We start from the raw sequence: 26,099 nt of genomic DNA, 5'->3' as shown, positions 1-26,099 counted from the left end.
TGCTTTGGTTGGGGGCATTTTGTAAATGGCTGTATTAATCCATTCTTTTGATAGTTAACCTGGTGTAAATCTATTTTTGAGTTGTAAATATTTTGTAAACCTTATTTTGGGATCCCAGATGTTTGATACTTAACGTTTTCAATGAAACTAAACATTTTCAAAGAGTACAGCCTTAAATTCTGATTTATTCACACGATTTCTATTTTTAAACTCACTAAGTAACGGCTCTAAGGTAGTAGGGCGTTACAAAGCCATTCAAGTATTTCAGAATGTGGAAGAGTGCACCTGAGTTTAAAAACAAACTGATCCATAGCTGGAGCATAAGTAATAATGGGACACCTATGTACAAGTTGCTCTCAAAGCTGAAACAAGTTAAATTGGTTCTCAAAGAGCTCAATAAAGAGGGGTTTAATGATATACATGTGGCAAAGTTACAAAAGAGGAAATCTTTAACAGATTGTCAAATGGAACTTCAACAGGACCCTTTAAACAGTGAGTTGATTCAGAAGGAGAAAAATGCAAGAGATCAGTTTGTAATTACCCACAAAGCATATTGCTCTTTCCTCCACCAAAAGGCGCGATTGACTTGGCTGAAAGATGGTGATGAAAATTCAGCTTTTTTCCATGCAAGTATTCGAGCACGGAATGCGCAAAAAAAAATTTATTCAATCACAGATGAGAATGGCATATGGCATGATCAGCCAGATAAGGTAACGAATGCTTTTTTGAAGTTTTACACTAATCTGTTGGGCTCTAAAATGGCAGACCGAAAACATGTAATTAAAGGAGTAGTTGAAGAAGGGGTTCTAGTCTCTACAGAGCAAGCTGATATGTTAATGGCTGAATACACAGTTGATGAGGTCAAACAAGCTATCTTTTCAATTCCTGGAGGTAAAGCGCCTGGACCTGATGGTTTTTCGAGTTATTTTTTTTTCAGGACAATTGGGAAATTGTTGGTAAAGAGGTGAGTGATGCCATTCTATCTTTCTTGCATTCGGGTAAGATTTTGAAAGAGCTTAATTCTACAATACTTACTCTTATCCCTAAGAGTAAATGTCCGAGTGGTGTGAGTGATTACAGACCAATTGCTTGCTGTAACGTGATTTATAAGGCAGCAACTAAAATGATCTGTTCGAGGCTGAGATTAATTCTACCTGATTTGATTGCTCAAAATCAAGGAGGCTTTGTTCAGGGACGATTCATAGCTCATAACATTATGGTGTGTCAAAATCTAGTCAGACATTATGGAAGGAAGAATGCAAAGCCTAATTGTATGCTCAAACTTGATCTTCGGAAAGCTTATGACACATTGGAGTGGGGTTTTTTGGAGGAAATGCTGGAAGCCTATAGATTTCCGAGGAAATTTATACATCTAGTAATGTAATGTGTAATCAGTCCAAAATTTTCACTAATGTTTAATGGAGTACTTCATGGTTTTTTTGCTGCTCAAAGAGGGTTGCGAGAGGGGGATCCATTGTCACCACTTTTATTTGTCTTGGGAATGGAATACTTGTCACGAATAATGAAGAAAATTGGACAAAAAGAAGACTTTCGTTTTCATGACCGATGTGCGGGCTTACAATTGAATCACTTGAGTTTTGCTGATGATGTGCTTCTGTTCTGCCATGGAGACTTTAAGTCTATATATTATATGTTGCAAGGCTTGAAATTATTTACAGCTACATCAGGTCTTCACCCAAATGAAACCAAATCGGCAGTATATTGTTGTGGTATGCCGGAATATGATATACAAAGGGTCCTTGAGGCTTCTGGATTTAGTAGGAGTCAGATGCCATTCAAGTACTTGGGGATACCCATCTGTGCGAAGAAGATTTCAGCAAAGGATTGTGAACTTTTACTGGAAAAGATGGTGGCGAGAATCAGGACATGGAGCTCTCAAAATCTGTCATATGCAGGAAGAATAATCTTAATTAATTCTGTTCTGATTTCCATACATTCATATTGGTCTCAAATTATGCTTATTCCCAAGCAGGTGTTGAAAAGAATTAACTCTATATGTTGTGCTTTTTTATGGAAAGGTCAGGCTGATTATGAGGGGGCTGGAAATGTGGCTTGGGAGAAGGTTTGTAGACCAAAGAAAGAGGGTGGTCTTGGCTTCCGAAACATACTCAAATGGAACATTGCAGCCCTCGGGAAATACATATGGGCTGTAGCTACTAAAAAGGATAATCTTTGGGTGAAATGGGTACATCATGTCTATATTAAGAATGAAGATTGGTGGGATCATTGTGGCTCTTTACAGAGTAGTTGGTATTGGAAAAAAATAGTGGTGGTGAAAGAAAAATTTAAGCATCTTATTGACATCTCTAGATTCATTCAAGAAGACTATACTATCAAAAATGGTTACCATTTACTCTGTGCAGTCTCAAAACGTGCCCAATGGTGCACAGAAGTATGGAGTAGACTCAACATACCGAAACATAGTTTCATTTTGTGGATGGCCATGCTTGAAAGATTAAAAACTAAGCAAAGATTAATGAGATTTCAGATGGTGAACAACTCAGTATGCCTGTTATGTGACGTTCATGATGAATGTATAGCTCACCTTTTCTTTGATTGTCACTTTAGTAAGAGATGTTTGCAACAGGTGAAAGAGAAGATGCGCTGGGCTGTCCAAACTGAAACACTAAGTAGCCTCATGAGATGGATTTCTCGAGCTCACTTGAGTAAGTTTCGGAAAATGGTGTATGCGGCTGTTGTGGCTGCGGTGGTCTATCACATTTGGAAAGCACGGAATGAAGTTGTTTGGCTTTTTCAGGTGAAAAGGATAGAGATAATTGTGCATAATATTGTTAGTGATGTAAAAAATAGAGTTAGGAGTGTCATGCCGAAAAAAGTCAGTAGCATTGACTTGAATTGGTTTGCATCTTTATAATAGATTTACTCAAAGCTTGTATAGATTAAAGGGTATATTCAGGCTATACACAGGTGCTGTTTAAGATGTAATGTTGTTTGGTTTTTAATGAAGCTTCTGATTTACCAAAAAAAAAAAAAGTATGATTCCTCCATTGATCCATCATGCTTATTCTGTGGAGATTATAGTGAAGATGTGCATCACCTATTTTTTCAATGTAAATATAGTAGACAATGTCTAGTACAGGTGAAAGAATGGCTGGGTTGGAAAGTTAAAACAGAGGAATATGGACGCCTGCTGCATTGGATTGGGAAAACTAGGAGATGGAGCAGGTTTCGGAAAAGCACTTTGACAGCAGTTATTGCTTCTTTGATTTATCATATTTGGAGAGTGAGAAATGACATTCTGTGGTCACAAAAGGTTTGGTCCATAGATCATACAGTTCAAGCAGTACAAAGAGATATAAGATTGAGGATATACACTTTAATTTCAAGCAAAACAAAGTCCTTAGATAAAGATTGGTTTTAGGAAATTTGTCAAAGTAGTTAATGAGAACATACAAAGGTACTGATGTATAAAAGATAGTTTTAGTGGGGAGATATATTGGGGAATTGTAGATTGGGAATATATAGACATATAACATACATGGTAGCTTGTACATGAATTGGAGTTTGTACATGAGTTGGTTTTGAGCAATACAATGATCTTATTTACCAAAAAAAAAAAATATAAGAATATATATATATTTAATACTTATATTAATTTAAATTTAAATTTTATAAATATCTTTATAATAATATATAATACATAATCTTAATTTTTATTAAAAAAATTATTTTAAAAATGTTATCATATTATATATGTATATATATATTTAAAAAATTATAAACAATATTTTTGTTTTATTTTTCATTTAATATGTTATGTCATTATTTTATATATAATATTATTTATTTATTTGAAATTTATATGATAATGATACAAATTTAATAAATATAATTGAAAAATTATATAAATAAAACAAATTATAGTATATATATTTGCACGTTGCTTGTATCTAGTATATATATATTTATATATAAGTAGAAACAATATGCAATGCACGTTGATTTAGTTATTTTAAAGTTATTAACATTATCTGTAATTTTAATAAAAACTGTTTCACAATTTTTTTTTTAAATATATATATATATATATAATAGAATGAATTATAGTTCTATAGGATACATAAATATTTATATCAATAATCTCTACATATATGACATTTAAACACAATGTTGACATTAGATATAAATTAACATGACTACATGACATATATATAGAAAAAATACAATAATATTTTAAAAGAAATTAATAATAGAAATGAAATAGAAAATAGAAAAAGTCATAGTGTAGACAGTAGTATATATGCATCAACTATTTTTAGTTTCTAATGCATCTCGCAATGTCCTTTGGTAAGTTTGATGAAAAAAACGAGCTCCAATCACTTGATAAAAAAATAAACTATCACACAAATTTATAAGATAAAAAAAAATATGTATGCTTTTATTATTTTTAAATAAATATGATTTAATTATTTAAATTATTATAAAATATCTTAAAGATATCATATTTTAATTAATTAATTAATTAATTTTTGTTTAAGTTTATGTTTATTCTAGTTTTTGAATTTGACAGTGACAACAAAATATTATATATTATATATTTAATATAATATTAATTTTAAGTTTAATTAAATTTTATTCAAGTTAAAAAATGTATGATTTTATTATTTTTAAATAATTATCACTGTAAAATATCTAAAAAAATATCCTATTTTAATTTGCTTATTTATTTAATTTTAAGTCATGTTTACAATCTAACGTTAAATATAAGAATATTCTGTTAAATATAAGAATATTTTGTTAAAGTTAACGGAAAAAATAAAAAAACTCGTTAAAACAAAGAATTTTCATTATCTACACACTTTTTATATAGCTCTACACTACGATAAAAAAAATTCGTTAAAACTAAGAATTTCCGCGATAGTTTGTTTGTTCTACACTATTACTTTTTCTATTCTTATTTTATTTATATTATTAATTTATTTTTAAATATTATTATATTTTATATATATGTCATGTAGCCATGTAAATATATATATGTACGTTTTGTTTAGATGTCATATATGTAAACATTATTGATATAAATATTTATATATATAATAGAACTATAATTCATTCTATTATATATATATTTAAAAATAGTGAACTAGCTTTTACTAAAATTATAAATAATGTTTACAATTTTAAAAATGCAAGTTTGCTTCTACCCGCTATATATATAATTATAAAGAATACTACTGTAAAGGGCACGTTTTGGGCTTTGTATTGTATATTAATGATAGGTTTTCGTTTTTGAAAAATAAAAATTTATTAAAGATTAAACAAGGTTTGGTACATGGGTATTATTACGTACACAGAGTATGGAATATTACCATTCCATAACAGCTCATTATCTAACCCTAGAATGTGCTAAAGTATTAACCTTTCTAACCATACGAGACAAAATTACAATAGGGAAAGAAGACATGAACATTTAATTTCATAGATAAGGTCATTCAAAGGAGATAAATCTCAAATAAATCACTATTGACCCTATCACAATCAATTTTACATCAGATTCCAGATAAGAAATTAGCAAACAAACGGCCTAACGCCACTGCAATGCCAATAACAAACAACGAGTCTCCATGATAGAAGAAGAGACCAAACTGTTGGAATGGATAGCTAGACCAAACTATAACACTGCCTTCATGATCCCTAACAAAAACTCTCATTCCATTCAAATCACTTAGAGAAAAATAGTATCAGTGTTCAATTTATATTAACTGACAAGAAGAGGCTGCCAAGTCACATTTAATATGGACAATTAATATTGGACACAAATTATCAAAAGAAACGATAGCTGCTTTTTTAAAATCCTAAGAAAAGATGAAGATAAGAAGCAACTCCACGAATAAAGGAATAAAGGCAAGCATGGCTTGTTAAAAAGAAAATTATTCCTACTTTTCCAGACTTCCTAAAGCACATAGAGAAACAATTCCAATTGGTGAGAACTTAATATTTTTTTTCCATACGCAAACTTAAATCAGAGATATCTAAGTGCAAATGTGATAAAATTGTCTTTCTAAAACTAGAAAATTTCCAAATTTTAACTGCTCTTGAATAGTTCAGTAGTGCATGGGTAGCAATTTCAACATTGAGTACTATTAGAACAAAAAGAACATAAAGGAGTAGAGATAATGTTCCTCCTAAAAATTTTGATGATGAAGAAAGAATATGACCCGACAAACAAAATGTTTAATTTTAGGAGAAATTTTGAGATGCCATAGTTTTGACCACCACCTTTTAGGGGAGATAATTTGAAGTGGAAGGCTCATAGAAAAAAGAAAAGGCTAAGTGGTAACCCAACTTGAGTGAATACACTCCTGAAGAATTTAAGCTCCAATACTACACTAAAATACACCTTTTGTGTCAGTCAACGCAGTTGGCTGACGCCGTTGGCCGAGAATTAACATTTGTGGCAGTTGAACACTGTCACAAATGAAAAAGTATTTGCATCATTAATAACACTGATGGTGTTAGTAGGGACCGTTTGAGTTAGTTGGGCATTGACGCTGTTAATGACATCGTTAGCGTCAATGGGGCACTGATGCTAGCGCCCCTGCCGAGTATAATAGCGCCCTTCGTCCCTGAGATGCTCATTTGCCCTAAAACTTTATGAACATATTCTCTCCAAAACCAGCGCCTCTTCTGAATTTCTTAACACATTTTTGTAAGTTTTTCATCATTTCTTTTCAATTTTAAGGTTAAATTGATGATTTATATATGTTTACGAACCTTATACATAGTTTTTTTTTTTTATTATTTTGTGTAGATTTTTTATTTTTGAAGATTATTGTTTGAAAACGGAAAAACTGTCGTAGTTTTTTGGGGTTTGCTACTTCAAGAACCCACATTACTCAATTACCACAAGTAAGTGTAATTTTATTAATTTTTATGAATTAAATTTAATTTTTGTGATTTTTTTTTATGAAATCGCTATATTTATATTTAAGATTTTTCATTTTTTGGCTAGTTTATATTGATGATTACGTAATTTTTTTTAGGTTTAAACTTTGCATTTTAATATTTATATTTTAGAATTTTTTTATTATAATTTTTTTTTATTTTTTGTTAACTTTTTCAATTTTTTTATTAAATTTAATTTCAGGTTTTATTATGTATATGACTATATAGATTTATTTATATATTTTCTATAAGTTCCACTTTATTAATTATTTAGTTTTAATATTTTTTGTAAATTTTTCTTTATATTTTGTTAACTTTTTAATTTTGTTTTTAAATTTTGGGTTTAATAGTTTGAATGTGTATATATATATATATTAAATTGTTTGTTTTCTTTAAGTTCCATTTTATTATTTATTTAGTTAGAATATTTTTAGTATATTTTTCTTTATGTTTTGTTAACTTTTTAAAAAATATATATATTTAATTTCGGGTTTAAGTATTTAAATGGGTATATATAATTAAATTACGTGTTTTATTTAAGTTCCACATTATTGTTTATTTAGTTAGAATATTTTCAGTATATTTTTCTTTATATTTTGTTAACGTTTTCATGTATTTTTTTGTTTATTGGTATATTTGAATAGGTTTTTTGTTGACAAATTTGTTGGTGAGATAAAGCTTTGGAGGATTTTATATTAGAAGTAATATTTTTGACCTTAATATATAATTAAGATATTGAACTTAGTGGAATGTAGGAATTATAAATTAGAGGAGACAGGTTCCGTGACTATATTCCCCTCCATCGCCGACACATGCACCATATGCCCCTCCACCACCGACACAAGCACAATATGCTCACTGACCACCCTCACAAGCACCATATGCTCTGCCACCACCACAGTCAAACTTTCCTAATGAGGTAATCTTTTCTTATCAACTCATTATTGCATATATTGGATAACGTAAAAATAAATTACTTTATCTAAAAGGATGACTTTGGTTGTTTTTTAATGTAACTAATTAATTGCAAGTTGTGTCTGGGTTCGACACAAAATATAGTTGCAGAAAGGAAACTTTTAAGTACTTGTTGCACAGAAATACATAGCGTTCAATTGCCTCCGGGAAATTATAGTGTGAGAGTTGAGGTAGCCATTCAAGAGAATGCTAGTTTACTGCTTCCGCTTACAATGGAAGGCTATACCTTGGTTGGTCAAAGAGTCAGGTACGATGTTAGATGGCCAAAACATTGAGTCCTTACTAATCAACAAATGAAAGAGCCACTTACGCCCTCTACTCAACAACCAAGACAATCAAGGCAAAGAATAGAGGCATTGACATAGGAGCTATAAAAGTGCTTATGACAAGAATGTTGAAATGTTTGTTGAAGTTTATTGATCGGTGGAAAAGTGACCACGTGGTAGAAATTCTGATTGTAGAAAAGGGCATTTGGATTCTCAAACGTTGCTCAGTTATTGAAAGAGAATATCCTCCACATTTTGCAACTATGAGATGATTGGACAGAGTGAGCTGACATTATATATGAGGTACAATGGTGTTTATAAATTTATAATTTAATTAGTGTAACTTGAAATTTATTAGTTTATTGACTTTTTTATATGTAGGGTGCTCGATGATTTAGTACAAACGAATGGGTTGAACCACATGTACACTTCCACGCATCCTGCTTTAGTGTCCACTAATGGAGGAACCAATGAAGCATGAGCTAAAATTCTCTTCGAACGATTTCTACAGATGGAGCTAGAGAAAAAATTTCTAATTTTTCCTTAGAACAATAAGTAAGTCAACTTAATTTTATATAAATATATTTTGTTTATTGATAAACATCTTACACAAAAGTTTTTTTTGGTGGTAGCTTTCACTAGATGTTAGTATTGATTCAGCCACAATCATTCAGTGGCATTTTTGGATCCTATAAATTCAAACTTTCTTCGGAAATCAAGGAGATAATTACCATGTAACTTATACATATTACTTAATCAATTTACGATTTCATCCGGACTCACATCTGGATAAATATTAATATTTTGTGCAGGACATTAGATTAATATGATACACACCGAAAACAAAAAGAGTCTATTAAACTAAAATTTTGTGTTCCTTAAGTAAGTAAATTATTATTTATCTTATTAAAGTTTTGGACATATTTTTATTATAATAACTTGCTAAATATGATACTTACATTTGGATAACTATGTTGTAATAGTGTCGAAACCAAACTGGGCCTATGGAGTGTGGCTATTACATTATGAAATTTTCTAGAGAAATTATTTCACAGCCTAGACCGAACACCTACTTGAAAAATAAGGTATTATTTTACTCTTTAAATTTTATTTAAACTACCGCTTATGATATTATTTGGATGAATTCTAACTTATTATTTTAAATATTTCTTAAATAGTTTAAGAATACAACACCATATACATCTGACGAAATCAATGAGATACAGGATGAGTGGACTGAATCAATTTTGACGTATCTCAGTTAGCAAATTAGCAAGTTTGGTGAGGAAACTTTAGTTTAAGTGTTTAATGCTTAGAAATTTAGAATACAATAGTTATAACTATATACATAGATTAACTTTAAAATCTGAATTACTTTTGTAGATTTTAATAACAAAAGTTAACTATACAAATGTTTTATTGATTTATGGTGTTTTTTTTTTTATGTTTACAATGCTGTTTTTCTATTTTTGTTGCTATTTTTTATTAAATAGGCCAGGCGAATTGACATAAATATTTGCAGTTTTCTTAGTTAAAACATTATGTGACAGTTCTTAACTGACGCAAAAAATCATGTATTTTAGCTTTTGTGGCAGTGGAGCACTGACACAAACAAGCTTGGCATTCACGTTAGTGGAGCACTAACTCAAACCTGTCATTTGTATCAGTTATGCACTTCCACAAATGCTTAGCATTCGCGTCAGCAAAGCACTGACGCAAACTTGGAATTTGTGGTAGTGGGGCACTGATGCAAATGCCCATTTGCATCAGTGGAGAACTGTCACAAATGTTAGGTTTGCGTCAGTGCTCCACTGAAACGAATGTCAGGCTAGCACTACAAGAAAAAATGCTTTTAATAACTCCAAAAATGTGTTATCAAAAGCTACGATAACACTTTCTGATATGTTAAGAAATACTGTGTTATCGTAGGTCAGGGTACTTACCATAACACTTTATCAGTGTTATACAGATGTGTTATTGTACTGTCAACGATAACACTTTTTTTGTGTTATACTACACTTTAGTATAACACTTTTTTTATGTTATATTACACTTTACTATAACACTTTTTTTGTGTTATACTACACTTTACTATAACACATTTTTTGTGTTATACTAGACTTTAGTATAACACATTTTTTATGTTATACTAAACTTTAGTATAACACATTTTTTGTGTTATACTACACTTTAGTATAATACATGTGTTATATTAACTTAGAGAAACATAATCTTTGTTTACTTGCACAAAACTAGGAAAACAAATATGAAAGTTGAAGCCAAATAAGGTAACATAAATAGATTTTTATTAATTACTCAAATGTAATTACAATATTTAGTCTACTAGTCTAGGCTTAAGAAATCATATTACAACATGGTGGGTTGAATTAAACACTGAGCGCAAAACAGAGATTCTTCTTTGTGAAATTCTTTTTTATGCCAAGCAATCCTTTGAGCTGCTGAAGGGCAATTGTAATGACAGCTCCTCCCATGAACCCAACAATGGCAGCTCCTCCCATGAACCCAAGATGTTAACACCTATGGCCATTATAGCAGCACTATTAGGATTAGGAGATAATTTCCTGACCAAAGTGCAGATGATCTCAACAACCCTGGGCAAATGATAAGAGACAAGAGCATTAACATGACAAGAAACAAACATAACACGGTACACAGGAAAAGAACAGTATTTACCACACTCAATGCCCATTAAAGCAAAACACACAGCCTAGCAGGTATTGCTGCAGAAGCTTTTAGTTAATTAGTATTGTCAAAACATCAGAAATCTAGATTAGTTTCAGTTAGATATCCCAGTTGCACAAGATTCTAAGTGTTCATCAAAAATCTAGATTAGTTTCAATTAAATAGCATGTCATCTTCCTATAATATAGCATGAATAATTTAGCAGTAATCAATATCTCTGTAGTCTCTAGAAAGCTAGATTTTCAGTTAATATGATATATAGAAGACTTACAGTTAGACCAGGTTTAGTTTCTTTGGTGACTACACCGAGTCTCATATCCAAATTCTTTTCAAGACAAGATATTTCCAAATTCTACACAAGTTTTATGGAAAAGTATTAAAATAAGAACCTTAAGTGACAATTACTTCACTTTGTTGTAGTGATTATCTACACTTCATTGTTAAATTATGTAGTTTCTTAAAAAATAAATGAATATCTAGTTTCACACACAGAAATCAACATTTAATTCAAAACTCAACCTTAAATGTTACAGTATGTTACTAGAGTGCAACAGAGAGCTGTGATGAACCTGTACTGAAGCAATAATCCCTAGTTCACCAAACCTGTTTGCAGTCCCAAGTGTAAGATGCTGGGCATGCTTAATCTGAAAATTAGCTCTAGTCATGCAAAAATAAGCATGGAAAGAAATATCAATATTAAAACTTTGCAATAAGAAACAGATTTTCTGTGGCACATAATAGGTGGCAAACTATAAATCTTGCACATAATAGATTCAATTGCTATTGCAAAGGCAGAAAACATAGAAACAAATGACCAAAACTTCAGACAAGAGAACTGCATGTACCATTAAACACCATTCTACATATAAAGAGCAGGTTAATTGCTAAGGCAATTGCTGAACCAGCTGTAACATACACAACACAAAGTTTGTACACACAAAGAAGAGCAACAGCTAAAAGTAAAAGAACAGCAACTGAACAATAACATGCCCCAAAATATAACATAAAACATGTCACTTTTGCCAAAAGAAAAAAAAAAGTTCAGCTATTAAAGATGAGAATCCTAACTAGATTAATATGAGGAAAGCATCAAAGGATTTAAACAAAAATTGGGTCACGGCTTGATTATCACAATTTCCAAGTCCGAGAGCTAAAACTAAGAAACGAGCAAAATAAAAGCCCAAAACTGGAGGTCAGCCAAAGCTGATTAAAAAAAAGCTACAATAATAACTGAATATACTCTGCTCACAATAAAGTTTGTGGCATTCTGCAAGTAGCTGAATATACTCTTTTCTTGATGATCTACTTTCAATTTTCTTCAGCACTAGCTTAAGCTGCAAAAGTTCAATTATTAGATAAACTGGTGAAAAGCAAGTAATAAGAGGCTGACCTGATCTATGTGATGAAGGCTCTCTCTTTGTCCATGTTTATAATTTTTTTATTTGCTGAAGATCAGCTTATTGGCATGCACTGCAGTGCCCCAAGGTTGTTTCAAGTTTACCATGGCTGGTTTGTGCTATTACTGATTCAAGGCTTTTGCATAAAAGATTCTGAGCTCATCCCAATTGGCTGATCTGCTTTTTCCAGAAGGAGCTAAAGATTTTCAAGAAAATAAATAAAAAAAAGTGGATAATTTTATTATAGGTGTTTGTTTTTTTTAATCCATACTGGTGGCGACAACCCAAGGATTGGGAGCTGCCTGATGCATAAACCATCTAGCTTTATTTATACGAAGAGAATTCAGAAACTGCCCTACTAACATCACTTGAAGAAGGTAAGATATGGCAATTTTCTGTAGACTAGTCCTTTTTGTTTTTCTCTTTCAAACTACTTTTTCTTAATCTTCTTTCAGTTGATATGAGAAGAAACCATAAAATTTATAACACAAGTTTCTACCATACTAATCTCAATTAAAGTACTCAAAAAGAAAAAAATTGTACCTTTATTCCAGAGGAAAACTGATAGCAAACCTCAGAATCATCCTGTAGAGTGAAAGAAAATTCACAAAATAAGCAAAAGGAGTGTGGTGTAAAGAAGAAAAGACAAAAGGAGTGTGGTCAATAGCTCTTACAACTTCTGAAGCTGTTTCAAATTGCCAAACTCAGGCATCCTTCCTGTGAAGTAGTTACTACTGATCCGTCTGCAATGAGAGAACATGAGTCAAGATTCAAGTGACATAAAACTTGGTTCATTTTGGTCATGGAGTTGCATTAAATATGGAAATAAAAAGATAAAAAGATCTTATAAAGTCAAAACAAATAAATGTTGAAAACATTAAATATGGAAATCAAGCAAACCCCAAATATAAACAAACTAATAAAAAGGTTTATCTAATATACTCACTCCACAGAAAAGAACAAAAACATTTTAATGAGAGAAATTATACCAAATGCAAAATTTATGTGTTGAAAAAAAAAATTGACTCTTTTGTGCAGCCATTCCTCACTTAAAGCTTTGTATAGCATAGCCATCCTGCAGTTAAAAAGTCCCGTGAGCATGAAAATAATTCAATATGCTAATGTGTTATGGTGAAACATATTGAATGAAACTGAATATTGGAAATGTATAGTTTCTTGTTGTTTTCCAATTTACATCTCTCTTCCAACTATTTAGATGCATGGCTTTTGGGAATGGTTACTAAACTAGCACATGCAGAAAAATGAATCAGTTAAGAGAATTCATATTAGTTTGAAGGAGTTCATTTGATTTCAGAACTGAGTAGACTAGAGATCATACTGTAAAAAATGTGCACTAATATACAAAAGAAATGAACCAGTGATGCACTCAAAAACCTTTTGCAGCATCTCAAGCCCATCGATTTGCTTCTTAAAATCTGTGCTTAGAAGCCGTCTATGCAAATCCTCTCTGAAGTACTTCATCAAATCATTCTGCATAAACATGTATGTTAAATAAATTCTGCATTAAATTAGATACAAAATAAACAAATCTGAGAAACTACTATATCCACAACCTCAAGGTCTTGAATTTGTTCTATCCGTGGATCTTCAAACTTAAACCTCCTTACTACCAATCTTTCCCTATCCTCCTGCAGATAAGTAAAGTCCAAATGATTACTTGTCAATATATTCAAAAGTAAGAGACATTCAAAAATTGCTTGCTTAAGTTGTACCTTATTGGAATCTTTAACATTTAGTAAAGCCTGCGATTGAACTGCTATATCTTGAATGGACATAATTGATTCTGACCTCAAAGCCTCCGTACCAACAGTTCTCTTTAAAAAATCATTAACCGAAAAAAATTAAAAAATAAAATAAAATAATAATAATCTCCTTACAAAATTATAAGTTATAAAAGAACTAGAAGTAAGCATTTAAGGAAACATACAGAAGATGCTACTTTGCTTCCATGCTTCAAAACACCATTAGAAGTGGATTTACCCACTTTCGAAAGGGTCTTGGATGCAGGGGCCGAAATTGTTTTGGCAGATTCAAAAGATTCTGGAAAAAAATAATTATTATTGGTATAAATCACCAAAACAAAATACAAGCAAGAGACCCAAGTACCCAACAGCCTTACCTTGAAAATTACCATAATGCTTCAAACGTCATGAACAAGAGCTAAAGCTGGTCCTGAACATCCCTAACAAGCTTCTCAACCTGAAATAATACATTCAAACAATGTGTTCATGCACTAACTGACCAATGAGTCAAAATAGTACCAAAAGTTACTAGTGCACTTACAGTTTCTTGTGTACAAACTATCAAGATTTCAGCAATGCATGTCTCTGCTGCTTTACGAACATCTGATGATTTATCCTGGATGAAAATTTCATAAAGTCATAACCAGAAACAATGGAAAGGGAACTGGCATCATGATTCTTACATCTCTATGCACATTATTGTTAGCATGGAAATATTCTAGCAATGCAAACAAGTAAAAAGAATATTTCACTGTTTTTGACAAGTCAGAATTATCGTCAGAGCAGAGGAAGCTGGCTTTAGTAGCTGTACAGCATCAGGAAATTCAGCAACAAATCAACAAAAACGAACAATACATGCATCTTCAATGATTAAGTTGGAGCACCTCAAATGGATTCTTCTCATACTCCATATCCAGTGCACTAAGAAGTGCAGGTTTAACATCAGAAAGAAACCCTTTAATATCTACAAAAGAAAAGGGGTGGGAGGGAGTTACAAATTAATTATAAAAAAAAGATCAATGTTTGGGAGCAGTTCAACTAAATATTTAAAAGGAAATTGAGGTGTGTGGACAATTCAAATAAAATGAGTATCAACCTGGGCCGACAAATTTATGCAAAACACCCAAAAGCTTGACAGAAAAAATTCTAGTAGCAGCTGCACTTGACTGCAGTCCAGTATCTTTACAAAAATCAATTAAATCCTGTAAAACAAAATATATCAATTCCTTTAATAGTTGAATATGGTAATTATTAACTAACAGTTAGACAAAGCAAAAAACAAAAAGGGCCCAAATATAACTCCAAACCTTAAGTTTCAAATGTGAGATGCCAAAATCTTCCATTGCTGAAACCATCCACAGTAGCCCCTCGCTAAGAACCTTGGGATTCTTGTGCTCTTTTAGTATCTTGTAAGTCTACAATACAAAAAATTCCTTGACTTTTATTGGATTATAAAAAATAAAAAAAGCAATCAAAGAAAAGAAATACAAGTTCCAATCAATTTAGAACCTAATATGTTTCATCCCTGCTTCAGAAGTTCACAAGAGAAGTGCAAACAAACTTCTCTACAGAAATGATTTAAATGTAAGACTTACTCTTTCAAAAATAAATCCAGGACCTACAGCTTCACAAAAAGTGTTCACTGTTGTGTAACAAGTTTTAAATCTGTTTAATATGATTTCTTTTATGATTTTACTGTTGGCAACATGATTAAAGCTTGTTTCAATTACAGTTTCTCCTATGTTTTTACTGTTGGCAACATGATTTAAGGTTGTTTCAACTTTCAGTTTCAATAGCAATCATTTCAGATTATCAATCATAATGGTTTATTTTTATTTAAATAGGAATTTGGCAAGAGAAATTTCTCAAGAATATGTTACTACAAGTTCAAAATCTATTCTATCAATGTACTCATTGTTTGTTGATAAATTACTGAAGAAATCGATGCATAAAAATAAAGAGAAAGAAAATGAGTTGTTTGATAAAATGAAAAAATAAAGAGAAAAGAAAAATAAGAGAAAAAATAGAGGGATACCCGCTAAATTTTTTCTCCTCTGCTTTCACTCTTCTCATCAATAAATCTATTTAGATCCTGCACCAAGTCATTAAATAAATAGTCAAATCCCTGCATATTCAAACCCAGCCAGCAGGTTGTCTGCAATTTCAAAAGTTAAATAACAATTGTCAAATCCCTACATATGCTTTATAAAGACTTCGGTTCATGCTAGCAGAAAACCAACATAGAAGCAGACATTTATATTGGTTTTGGTACTAAATCTATCCCAGAACAGAGTAAAAGTTCTTGCCACCACTTTCATTTGTTATCTTGAAAGAAAAATAGTTTATAGGTTAATGAAAATATTATAATCAATGTGCCAACTCATCCACCAGAATTATTGTGGGGAATAAACTCACTTACATGCATGCTTAAAGCGTGTATGTGTGTGTATATGCGTAATTATCTGTGTACTAGTTTCTCATACCGCAGCACACAAATTACTTTTCTTCTCTTCATTGCAAAACAAGAAATATATGGGGTCCTTTTATCTACTGACCAAACAAGACATAGGGAATAGTAAACAGAGCAGTGTTGTAAATATAGTGTTGGGTTATTCGGAGACATTATACTTATGGACAGAGCAGCTACTAGTTATTTTCATGCGTTTTTGTTGGCTATAACAGTACTAGAAGACCCTTCATGGAAGAAACAACTGTCCTCAACCATGTATTTAAACATCATTTTTAACAAAAACAAGTGTCGTATATCTCACAATTCAATGCCAAATTAAGAAGCATACAAAGTCAAATTAAGAAAGGATTCAAGGCCAAGAATCCCATTTACTCATTTACAAGCAATTACTCACATATCTCATTGAAGCATTCTGTCAAACACCTTTAATGCATTATTTAAAGCTTAGTAATATATACTTTAAAACAGCAAGCAAGTCCAGATACGTCCTATATTCACTCTTTCTCTCTCTTTCTATAAATATATATATATATATATATATACTAGAAAAAACTCAGTGAACGGTCACTCCCATATAAAGCATCATTTTTTATAAAATATTGACACTTCATTTGTGCAGAACAGAGTCCAAATTCATAGAATATCTTAAAAATGTCAAAATTTGTAAGAGGGGTCATGTTTATTGTCAACTGAAACCACTTCAATGAATTATCAAGTGAAAACAACTGCATAAATTAGGAGAAGCTGACAGTTAACAAAAGAAGTACTCATACCCTTCTACTGAAACAAGGCACCGATTTTTAGGAATAAGACGACGAAAAGAAGCCTTTTCACTGTTGGACTCAGATCGAGCATTAAACTGAAATTTTAGGAACCAAAAAAAAATTATAATATCTATAAAAAAAAAACCATCTTGAACAAAGCCAAAGTTAAGATTTTACCATCTTATAGTGATCAGTTTTCTTAGTGAAACTGGGAATAAGTCCCCATTTCATGCATTGGAGGACCACTGCACCATCAGAGCCGTCTTCTCTGCGGATACCGAGTATGTTTGATCCTGGGGAAACATTGTACGAAGGACGATAGCTGCACACACATACGTATATATATTTATATACAGATATATATATATGAGTTTAACTTATATAAATTGATTAACAAAGAGAAAATATGATTGATGAATAATTAAATCAATGATGAAAGAACCAAAAACGAAATTACAGTAAAAACTTAGAGTGATGAACAATTAGAATCAGAGACTGTACCGTAAAGCTCCTTCGTTGTTCTTCGCAGATTGAAACAAGAAATTTCAACTGTAGTAATTTCGTCTTGAATCAGAGAAACCCTTGACTCGAATGTGGTGAAGCCCTTCTCATATTTGTCTTTCGTGAAGGGGAGTGAGAGACCGAGAGAGCTACTTGCCTACGGGAATGACCGAGAAAGACCGAGAGAGACCGAGAGAGCTACTAGCCTTCGTGAAGAGAAAGATTGAAGAAGAAGAAATGGGTAAGGGGAAATGGGTACACGGGAAACTAGAAAAAACTTAGACATTTTGGTTGGCGGTATTTTATTTTACTTTGCCGCCCGAAATATTTCCCATATACAATAACTCTTTTTAAATACTATTATAATGATGTGTTATGGTAATGGGTATTTGGTGTAGTGTAGTTTGCATCATGAGATTTCGCGTCACTTTTAAAATTAACGTAAAAAATCATTTGTGATAGTTGGGAATTGACGCAAATGACCATTTTCGTAGTAGTACAAATTTGGGTATCCATCTAATCTGTATGAACCAAAGGAATGGCTAAATATATGTATCCACAATCTCATGTGGAAATGAACTCCTAAATTTAGACTCATCCCAATAACCACTAAGAATAATGAAAAAGGACACTAAACAAGATGGAGTATTAAAAAGGGCAAATAAAATACATCTAAAATTAGGAATCCAATCATTTATGAATGTAAAATCTTAAATTGACACCTCTTTAAAATGACAATTTTTGTCAAAAGTGATTCATCATATTAGTAAGCTGATGGATTAGATCAGAATGCACAACTTTTGTAGCTGCATTTTTATTATTTAATGTATAATATGTTGTGATATTAAAATGCAAGGACATTTTTAAATATATTTTTGTTTAATGAAAGAGTCTTGACTCATTTATTACATAAATATTTTGGTGACCCTATTTAAGGAGCTTCTAGGTAAGTTTCCTTGGATACAATGAAAGCAATATTTGATTTCCTTATATAGCTCTTGAAGATCTCCGCTAGCTTAAATTCAAGCAATCTTGGAGATCGCAACCATCTTGAAACTCAAGCAATTCAATATTGATTTTATAATATCTTTATTATATATATAAATTATTTATTGATATTGTATCTAATTTCCTTATTCTTTCGCTCAAAAAGAATAAATATGGAATGCATGAGATTTTATTCTTTAATTCTAAGCATCAATAAATCTTATTTGCACGTTAAAGTGAGTGAAGTGAACCTAGTCACAATCATGTACTAGGTTCACTACGAATTTGATCTGTTAGTTGATACAGCTGATTAGGCTAATCGATTTTTCACACTAATTAATCAAATCAATTTTGAAATGAAATTTTTTTCTTGTGTATCTGTCTCTTATGCATGTCAATTTAGAATTTTATTTTAATTAAATAATTCAATTTTTTATTGTTTAAATATATTTGTTTTCATAAATGAGTTATTATGGAAAAATTCTTGATGTCAAAGAAAGGATTTTATCTTAAATCCTTACTTACTCCAATACGTATTTCAGTATCAATTCATTTTGCTAATCATAGAGAATTTTCAGTTAAAGATGGTTTTATAATAAATGAGTTTTTCCTTGATTATAAAGTATCATCTTTTTAAAATTATGATTGATTACAATATTTTCTACCATGTTTATTGTGATACTTCTATGTGGCAGCCATTATCATTGAAATGTAGATTTCATCGTGATTCTATCTAGCTAATGAATCTAGATGGTTTTTCGGTCCATGTTCATTCAATTTGCCTCGTCGACAGATCAAGCCGATCAAATAGGTTGGTTGTGCGAGTTATTATAATCATCAATTTAAAGAATGTTATAGATTTCTTAGTGACTTAGAGATTTTGTGGATTAGCCCTTGGTCATCCATTTAGCTGTAAATAAGACTCAAAGCACAAGAAATTTGTAGCTCTCTCATTCCTTTAATTTTGTATCTGATTGTAATACTTGAGAGTATTTTATATGCAAGGTTAAGAATAGTTTTCTTAATCAATTTATTGTATAGTTGTACTACTCATTTTGTGTAACCATGTTGATTGTCTACTTCAAGAAGAATAAAGGCATAACCTTTCACACCAATCGTATTTAACATTATCTTCGGGAAAAGACTCTTACATGCCTTTCTTCACGAGGAAGAAAAACAAAATCTTTGGGAGAAGAGTTGGCCCCAAAACATTGAAGGGATTTCAAGTGTTGAAGTGTAGAAACAAGATTAGAAGACAATACCCAAGCTTGCAGATATAGAGTAGAGAGAGTTCACCTTGCATAAGATAATTGTATTTTGTACCATTGATGTTTTTCTATTTATGTTTCATCTCTAAGCGTGGCCCCATGAACTAAAGAAACTGAACCATGTAAAAATTTCTTGTGTCTTTTAAAATTTTAATCATTTTAGTTTTTATCGTTAAGCACTCTGTGAGCAATTTGATCTTACATATTATATTTCTGACGTATCAGATTGCCAAACTAATTAATCAACTTATTCTGTTTCCACTTTTAAGAAAATGTTGTATGCTTAATCACTTGGTAATACATTAAAAACGAGAATTTCAATTGGTATCAAAGTAGGTCACTAAATTCTTAGTAAGATCTTGTGTTTTCCATTTTTATTATTACTTGTGTTTGGTACCATGTTTATCTTTGCAATTGGTGGTTCTATTACACATCATCCTTTGTTCAAGGAAACACATTACCCATACTTGCAAGTACGAATTGCTATGAATTTATGTCTTTTCACTTTCTAAATCAACAATGAATAATGAGAGTAATTCAATAATACAAACTTTAAGAACTAATCAAGAATCACATGCATAGTGTGAAGACAAATCTTAAAAATTCAAAGATTAATGAATACCTAGAAAATGATGTAAAATGGAGAGTGAAATTACACCTCCTAGATAAATGAAATCCTCACATGAAATATTATAGAACTATCAAATGTTTGAACGCATATATAATGGGAATCCCTAAAATGAAATCAAAATAGTCTATCTCAGATAGTTAGAGTTTAGAGACATACAACCTTGTTTTGAACAATTAAATCTTAAAACTTGGGGAACATCTAAAGATTTATACACGAGGAGTATCACTGTCCAAAATCTCAATTCCAAGCCTTCCCATTGTTGCTTGAAGCATCACCATGAGAGAAAGAGATTTGGGATTGAACAAGCCTTTGAAACTCATACAAGTCAAGCAATTCTTGATGAGTTTCTTGGAGAAAACTTATGATCTTTGAGAGTTAGAAAGAGAGGATAGAAAGAGAGAGAGTTGACAAGTGTGATCAAGGCTTTTCAACTCTAATAACCCTTATTTATAGTATAGGCACCATCATTAAGTATAACTAATAGGATCATAGCTTTTAACACATCATTTGGAGTTGTAACCACGTAACTATATTGACACATCAGGCGATGCATCGCCTGCAGTATATTGTCGCCTACTTTGCTCTAGGCAATGCATCACCTATAAGGTGGCAATACAATGCCATGTAAGCAGGTCAAACTTCTAAAAAGTGACCTTAAACACTTGCAAATGCTCCCAAAATATTTGGGCATGGTTAGATACCTAATTGTATCAATTTAGACCCATAAAAGCCAATTATAGATGCCCACTACAAAAATCTCATAATTTCACTTCAACTTAAGTGAAAACCGTTAAGAGTTTTTGCACCACATTGTGTAAACAACTAAACCATTATATTTAATCAATCTCAACATTCCCCCACTTGGTTAAATATAATCGTCTCTTCTTAGCTCAGACAGTGTTGGTGCATAAAATGAAGTGCTTTTGATTTGAACTTTACCTTAGTGAAAGCATCCCAAAGCCCTTTCCAAGTCATTGGTGCTTAAAGATTGAACCAATTACTCCTTAGTGATACGACCGGTAACACCTCACACACCTCCATTGGACAATTCATTTTCCAACTTTTCTCGCTTAGCACTCTTATTATGCCCATGTGGTTATCCATTTCATGAACTTTCCGCGGAAAAACTCCAACTCCCATGAGAGGCGGCACCTGTCACGCCCTACTACCCAGGGATCGTTACACTGTATTTTAAATAGTGCTAAACTCACTAAATGAGTCATTTGGCCATAATCATGTAACTAAATGTGATTAACCCAATTAATCAGAAATAAGCCCATATGCATATTTAATACACCAAAACATGCATATCAAGTCATATTATAATATAACTCACATAATCACATAATGATGCACATATATATATATATATCACATAATCACATAATTCAATAATTTGCCATTCTGGCCCCGTAATAAAGACCCTAAGCCTTATTAGGAAATTTGGGACGTTAAAACTATCCCCTCCTTAAATAAATTTTATCATCGAAATTTTATTTGACTAGCTCAGAACATCAATCCCGCATAACTAATTTCAGTTTCCAGGTCGCTCCCCCGACCTTACTGTGTCTGTATTATACCTTAACCAAAGGTATAGTTGTGGTTCCTCAGAACTTTGTTCTTTCTATCTCATATCTTAGACTGGCTGTTCCTCACAAGATAACTCAGTCTCCAATTCCAGATCATCATAACTCAACACATGAGTCTCATCTAACACATGTTTCCTCAACATGGAATTTGAAATACATTGTATATGGCCGACAGTGCCAAAGATAAGGCCAACTTATAGGCCACCTGACCGATCTTTTCCAGGATTTCAAACGGTCACACAAATCTAGGGCTCAACTTGCCCTTATTTCCTCACCCCTTTCCATGGTGATACTCTAGGGAAGATACAGTCTTCCACTTATAACTCCATGTTCCTGCAGTTCAGATCAACATAACTTTCTCTTTAATTCTGAGAAGCAAACAACCGAGCTCTAGTCTTTTCAATAGCCTCAATGATCCTCTAAACAACCTTAGGATCCAAATACATCTTACCTATCTCATCCAAGTGAATGGGCAATAAACATTTCTTACCACACAAACATCTCATAAGGTGCCCTTCCAATAGTTGGATAAATCCCTCTGAGTTACCATCAATATGAGGATAATAAACTGTACTGAACTCCGACTATATACTCATCGGTTTCTGCAACCTTCCCCAAAACTTGGAAGTAAATATAGGGTCCTCATCTAATAAGATAGACCTTGAATACCATGAAGGCATACTATCTCACTCACATAGAAATCTACAAACTAATCAATTGTATTGCTCGTCCTTACTGATAAAAGTGAGCTGACTTTGTATACTTGTCCATAATAACCCGAACTGAAATCACATTGGCCCACTACCCTGGGCAACCCCACCACGAAATCCATCGTGATGTCCTTCTACTATGGAATACACAAAGGCTCTAATGGCTTTACCAGTTTCTGACACTCTGTCTTGACCTGCTAACAGGTTATGAACTTTGCCACGTATTCAGTTACGTCCCTCTCCATCCCAGGTCATCAATATAAAGCTTTCAGATCCTGGTACATCTTCATGGTGCCTGGATGAAGAGAATAAGGGGTAGTATGAGATTCATCAAGAATCCCTCGTTTAATCGCAATGTCCATCGGATCCCAAGTACGATCCCTATACCTCAATAAACTCATACCTGGCACTACATGATCCTTAGCTAATCCAGCTAAGACATTCTCCTCAATTCTTCCCATCTGTGGTTCACTCAACTATTTTTTTTATCCTCTCTAAAAGAGTAAACTGAAGTGTAATATTGACCAACTAGCCCACCAGTAACTCTGCTCTAGTTCTGGCCATATCCTTCAATTAACATGATGCATAGGCAATCACCTTTTCTATCAGTGAGATATCATAATAATCTATAAACTGGTTCTGATTTGTAGGAATACTCAGAACTCTTCCACAAAGCACATGTAATATCCTGTCCATCCAAGGAAACTCCTGCCCTCTGAGGCATTCCTTGACCTTGGCAAATCTCCAACTGAGAGTATACCATAATACCGTCGATCAAGACGATCACAAATCCAATTAAGATAATATTTGAGTACCCTATTCATCTAGTCCATAAAAAAACTAGGGCAGTAGTCAAATCTATAAGACGTGACTAAGCATTCCTAGTGCTCTTTTCCGATATAAAAAGCAGTCTTCTGCTCATCCTTCTCCCTGATCTTCAGTTGGTAATAACCAGATCGACGATCCACCTTAAAGAGTACCGTCTTAATCAATAATTGATCCTTTAGTTCCTACAGCTCTACTGAAGCCATTCAATACTGTGCCCTAGACCTGGCACTGTCCCTGACACCAACATAATCACCATTCGATCTCTTTGTAAAGGTAATCCTAGCAAATCCCCTGGAAACACATCCAGAAACTCACATATTAATCCAATTTGTCCTGGTCGCCGACTTGAGTGGTATCCACCACACTAGCTAAAAGTCCTATGCATCCCTGCTGCAATAGGTCTTTAGTTATAAGTACAGATGTCATAAGCATACGGGGTCCATGCATAGTGCCAACAAATATAAGGGTTTCTCACCATCAAGTCCAAGAGGTACCATCCTTTCCTTGCAATCTATCATTTCCCCAAACTTGGCTAACCAATCCATATCCAGAATCATATCGAAGTCAGTCTTAACCAACTCTATCAAATCAACTAATGAGTCCTTTCCATAATAATCTAATCCACCTCTTAAAATTACCAATAGAGTATCAAATTCCCATCACAACATAACCATGTAATCTGCATATCAAGTGTAGGCCTCTCTAGATGCAACAAAGCAAAGAACAACATGGCACCAAACCAATTAACATAATACAAAAATCAAAATTAAAAAGCTGACCTACCACCATTGAGGAACCAGCCTCAGTCTCTAACTTTGATTGTGTTAGAGCGAACACTCGAGTTGGAGTCGAGTTGTCTGCCCCCTTTTTCTCATCCTTCCTTTGCCTTGGGCAATCCCTCTCACGGTGCCCAAACATCCTACATAAGAAACATGCCCTTGCTCGACATTCTCCCAGATGGTGCCTCTTACACCGAGTGCATGTCGGGTAGGGTTTCCAATCCTTGTCCTTGCCCTATCCAATAAATGGAGGTATCACTACTTGAGCTCTACGCTCTCCGACACTCTCCTTCCCAATCTCATTTCCAGTGCTCTCAACAATAAGAGCCTTCCCTACCACTTGAGCGCAGGTAGAGATTTCATGTACTGGGGCGACTCTAACGCCTTGAGCTATTCTGAGATTCAATCCTTGGAGAAACCTTTCCTTATGAGCTACATTCGTGGGTATCATATGAAAAGCAAACTTAGCCAACCCATCGAATCTATTAACATACTCTGTTACTATTGTATTTCCCTAAACCAGGTTTAGAAACTCATTTGTCTTAGCAGTCTTGACTGCATCACAGTAATATCTTTCATTAAACAACTTCCTAAATTCTTTCCAGTTCATCGCAGTTTCATCTTGTGTCTGGGATACCACTTCCCACCACGTTCGGGCATCTTTCCGCAACACATATGTAGCACAGATCACCCTATCGTGACCTACCACTCCTATACTATCGAGGATGGAACTAATCATGCCCATCCATTGCTCAGCTCTGAATGGGTCTAGGCCCCCCAAAAATATTGGAGGGTAATATTATTGGATTCTTTCACATAGAAATTCCCACCTGTTCTCAACCCTAGGCTAAGCCAATACTCGTGCCACTTCTGGCATAACGAAGGAAGAGGTGTTCCCTGACAGAACCTGCTGCTGTTTTAAACACCTGATCTCTTCCTCTTGCCTTTGCAATTTTAATGGCATATCTATAAACATCTGCTGCAAATTTTGAGGGGCAGGCAAAGGATTCAAGCCCTGACTGTAATTCTCAGCCTTGGTAGAACCACCACCGGGTCCCATTAACTGCCTTGGGTACATAACCTCTGATTAGTCTACAACCAATAACTTGATCAATTAAGCATTATGAGCACATTTAAAAGCCTTCCCCCACGGGAATAATCACACAACACCACATTCATATACCACTGCGGTGCCAAACTACATGGCCACAACATTCATGCATCAATCCATAACCCCTGCTCTTCCAACATACATACCATGCTCTCAACCCCAGCATGCAAATAACACGTTCATATATTCAATGAGCAGGTAATCACATAATCATATCAATAGTCAAGGGCTAAGCCCTAATAGAATCTCATGCTCCCTAATAACATATGTAGGTAAAGCATTTACATTCTATATAAGCATTAAGCAGATAACCACATAAATAGTTACCATACCCTGAGTGAAGCTTGTCTTTAGTGATGAGTGTACATGCCCAGCTTGTCTACAGGATCCCTTAACCTTGGCTCGCTCTAATACCAAGTTTGTCACGCCC

At 33.0% G+C, this 26,099-nt stretch overlaps 2 protein-coding genes and 2 long non-coding RNA genes across 41 annotated transcripts; 1 reads left to right on the top strand and 3 right to left on the bottom strand.

Annotated features, from left to right (window-relative positions):
* Window positions 1–269: 269 nt before the first annotated feature.
* LOC133806095 (uncharacterized) lies at window positions 270–1,384 on the top strand. Its single transcript, XM_062244230.1, has 2 exons — window positions 270–860; window positions 938–1,384. The coding sequence occupies exons 1-2, from the start codon at window positions 270–272 to the stop codon at window positions 1,382–1,384; spliced, it is 1,038 nt and encodes a 345-aa protein (XP_062100214.1).
* Window positions 1,385–10,452: 9,068 nt separating this feature from the next.
* On the bottom strand, window positions 10,453–14,435 carry LOC133803545 (uncharacterized). 38 transcript variants are annotated; one of them, XR_009878016.1, is made up of 11 exons: window positions 14,409–14,435; window positions 14,217–14,329; window positions 14,002–14,103; window positions 13,843–13,917; window positions 13,664–13,759; window positions 13,258–13,343; window positions 12,943–13,011; window positions 12,812–12,853; window positions 11,143–12,445; window positions 10,863–10,909; window positions 10,453–10,780 (listed from the first exon to the last, which is right to left on the bottom strand). XR_009878016.1 is itself a non-coding variant. In XM_062241632.1 (4 exons), exons 1-4 carry the CDS (start codon window positions 12,135–12,137, stop codon window positions 10,536–10,538), a joined length of 357 nt encoding a protein of 118 aa, XP_062097616.1. In that variant the 5' UTR covers window positions 12,138–12,805; the 3' UTR covers window positions 10,453–10,535. The 38 variants fall into 38 exon arrangements, 1 of the variants encoding a protein (XP_062097616.1); XR_009878026.1 differs by having other exon boundaries at window positions 10,453–10,706; XR_009878019.1 differs by having other exon boundaries at window positions 10,453–10,909; window positions 11,143–11,223; window positions 11,391–12,445.
* Window positions 14,429–15,196, bottom strand: LOC133803547 (uncharacterized). The gene is made up of 4 exons (XR_009878048.1): window positions 15,128–15,196; window positions 14,784–14,995; window positions 14,573–14,647; window positions 14,429–14,488 (listed from the first exon to the last, which is right to left on the bottom strand). It is a non-coding gene; the product is annotated as an uncharacterized LOC133803547 (long non-coding RNA).
* Window positions 15,197–15,201: 5 nt separating this feature from the next.
* Window positions 15,202–18,078, bottom strand: LOC133803546 (uncharacterized). Its single transcript, XR_009878047.1, has 6 exons — window positions 17,767–18,078; window positions 17,443–17,587; window positions 17,275–17,360; window positions 16,067–16,123; window positions 15,339–15,446; window positions 15,202–15,233 (listed from the first exon to the last, which is right to left on the bottom strand). It is a non-coding gene; the product is annotated as an uncharacterized LOC133803546 (long non-coding RNA).
* Between the last annotated feature and the right edge of the window lie 8,021 nt (window positions 18,079–26,099).

The sequence above is a fragment of the Humulus lupulus genome, chromosome X (assembly GCF_963169125.1).
Source record: "Humulus lupulus chromosome X, drHumLupu1.1, whole genome shotgun sequence".
NCBI classification, from domain to species: domain Eukaryota; kingdom Viridiplantae; phylum Streptophyta; class Magnoliopsida; order Rosales; family Cannabaceae; genus Humulus; species Humulus lupulus.
Note: the sequence above shows the minus strand (reverse complement) of the source record. Positions and strands in the feature narration are given on the sequence as shown.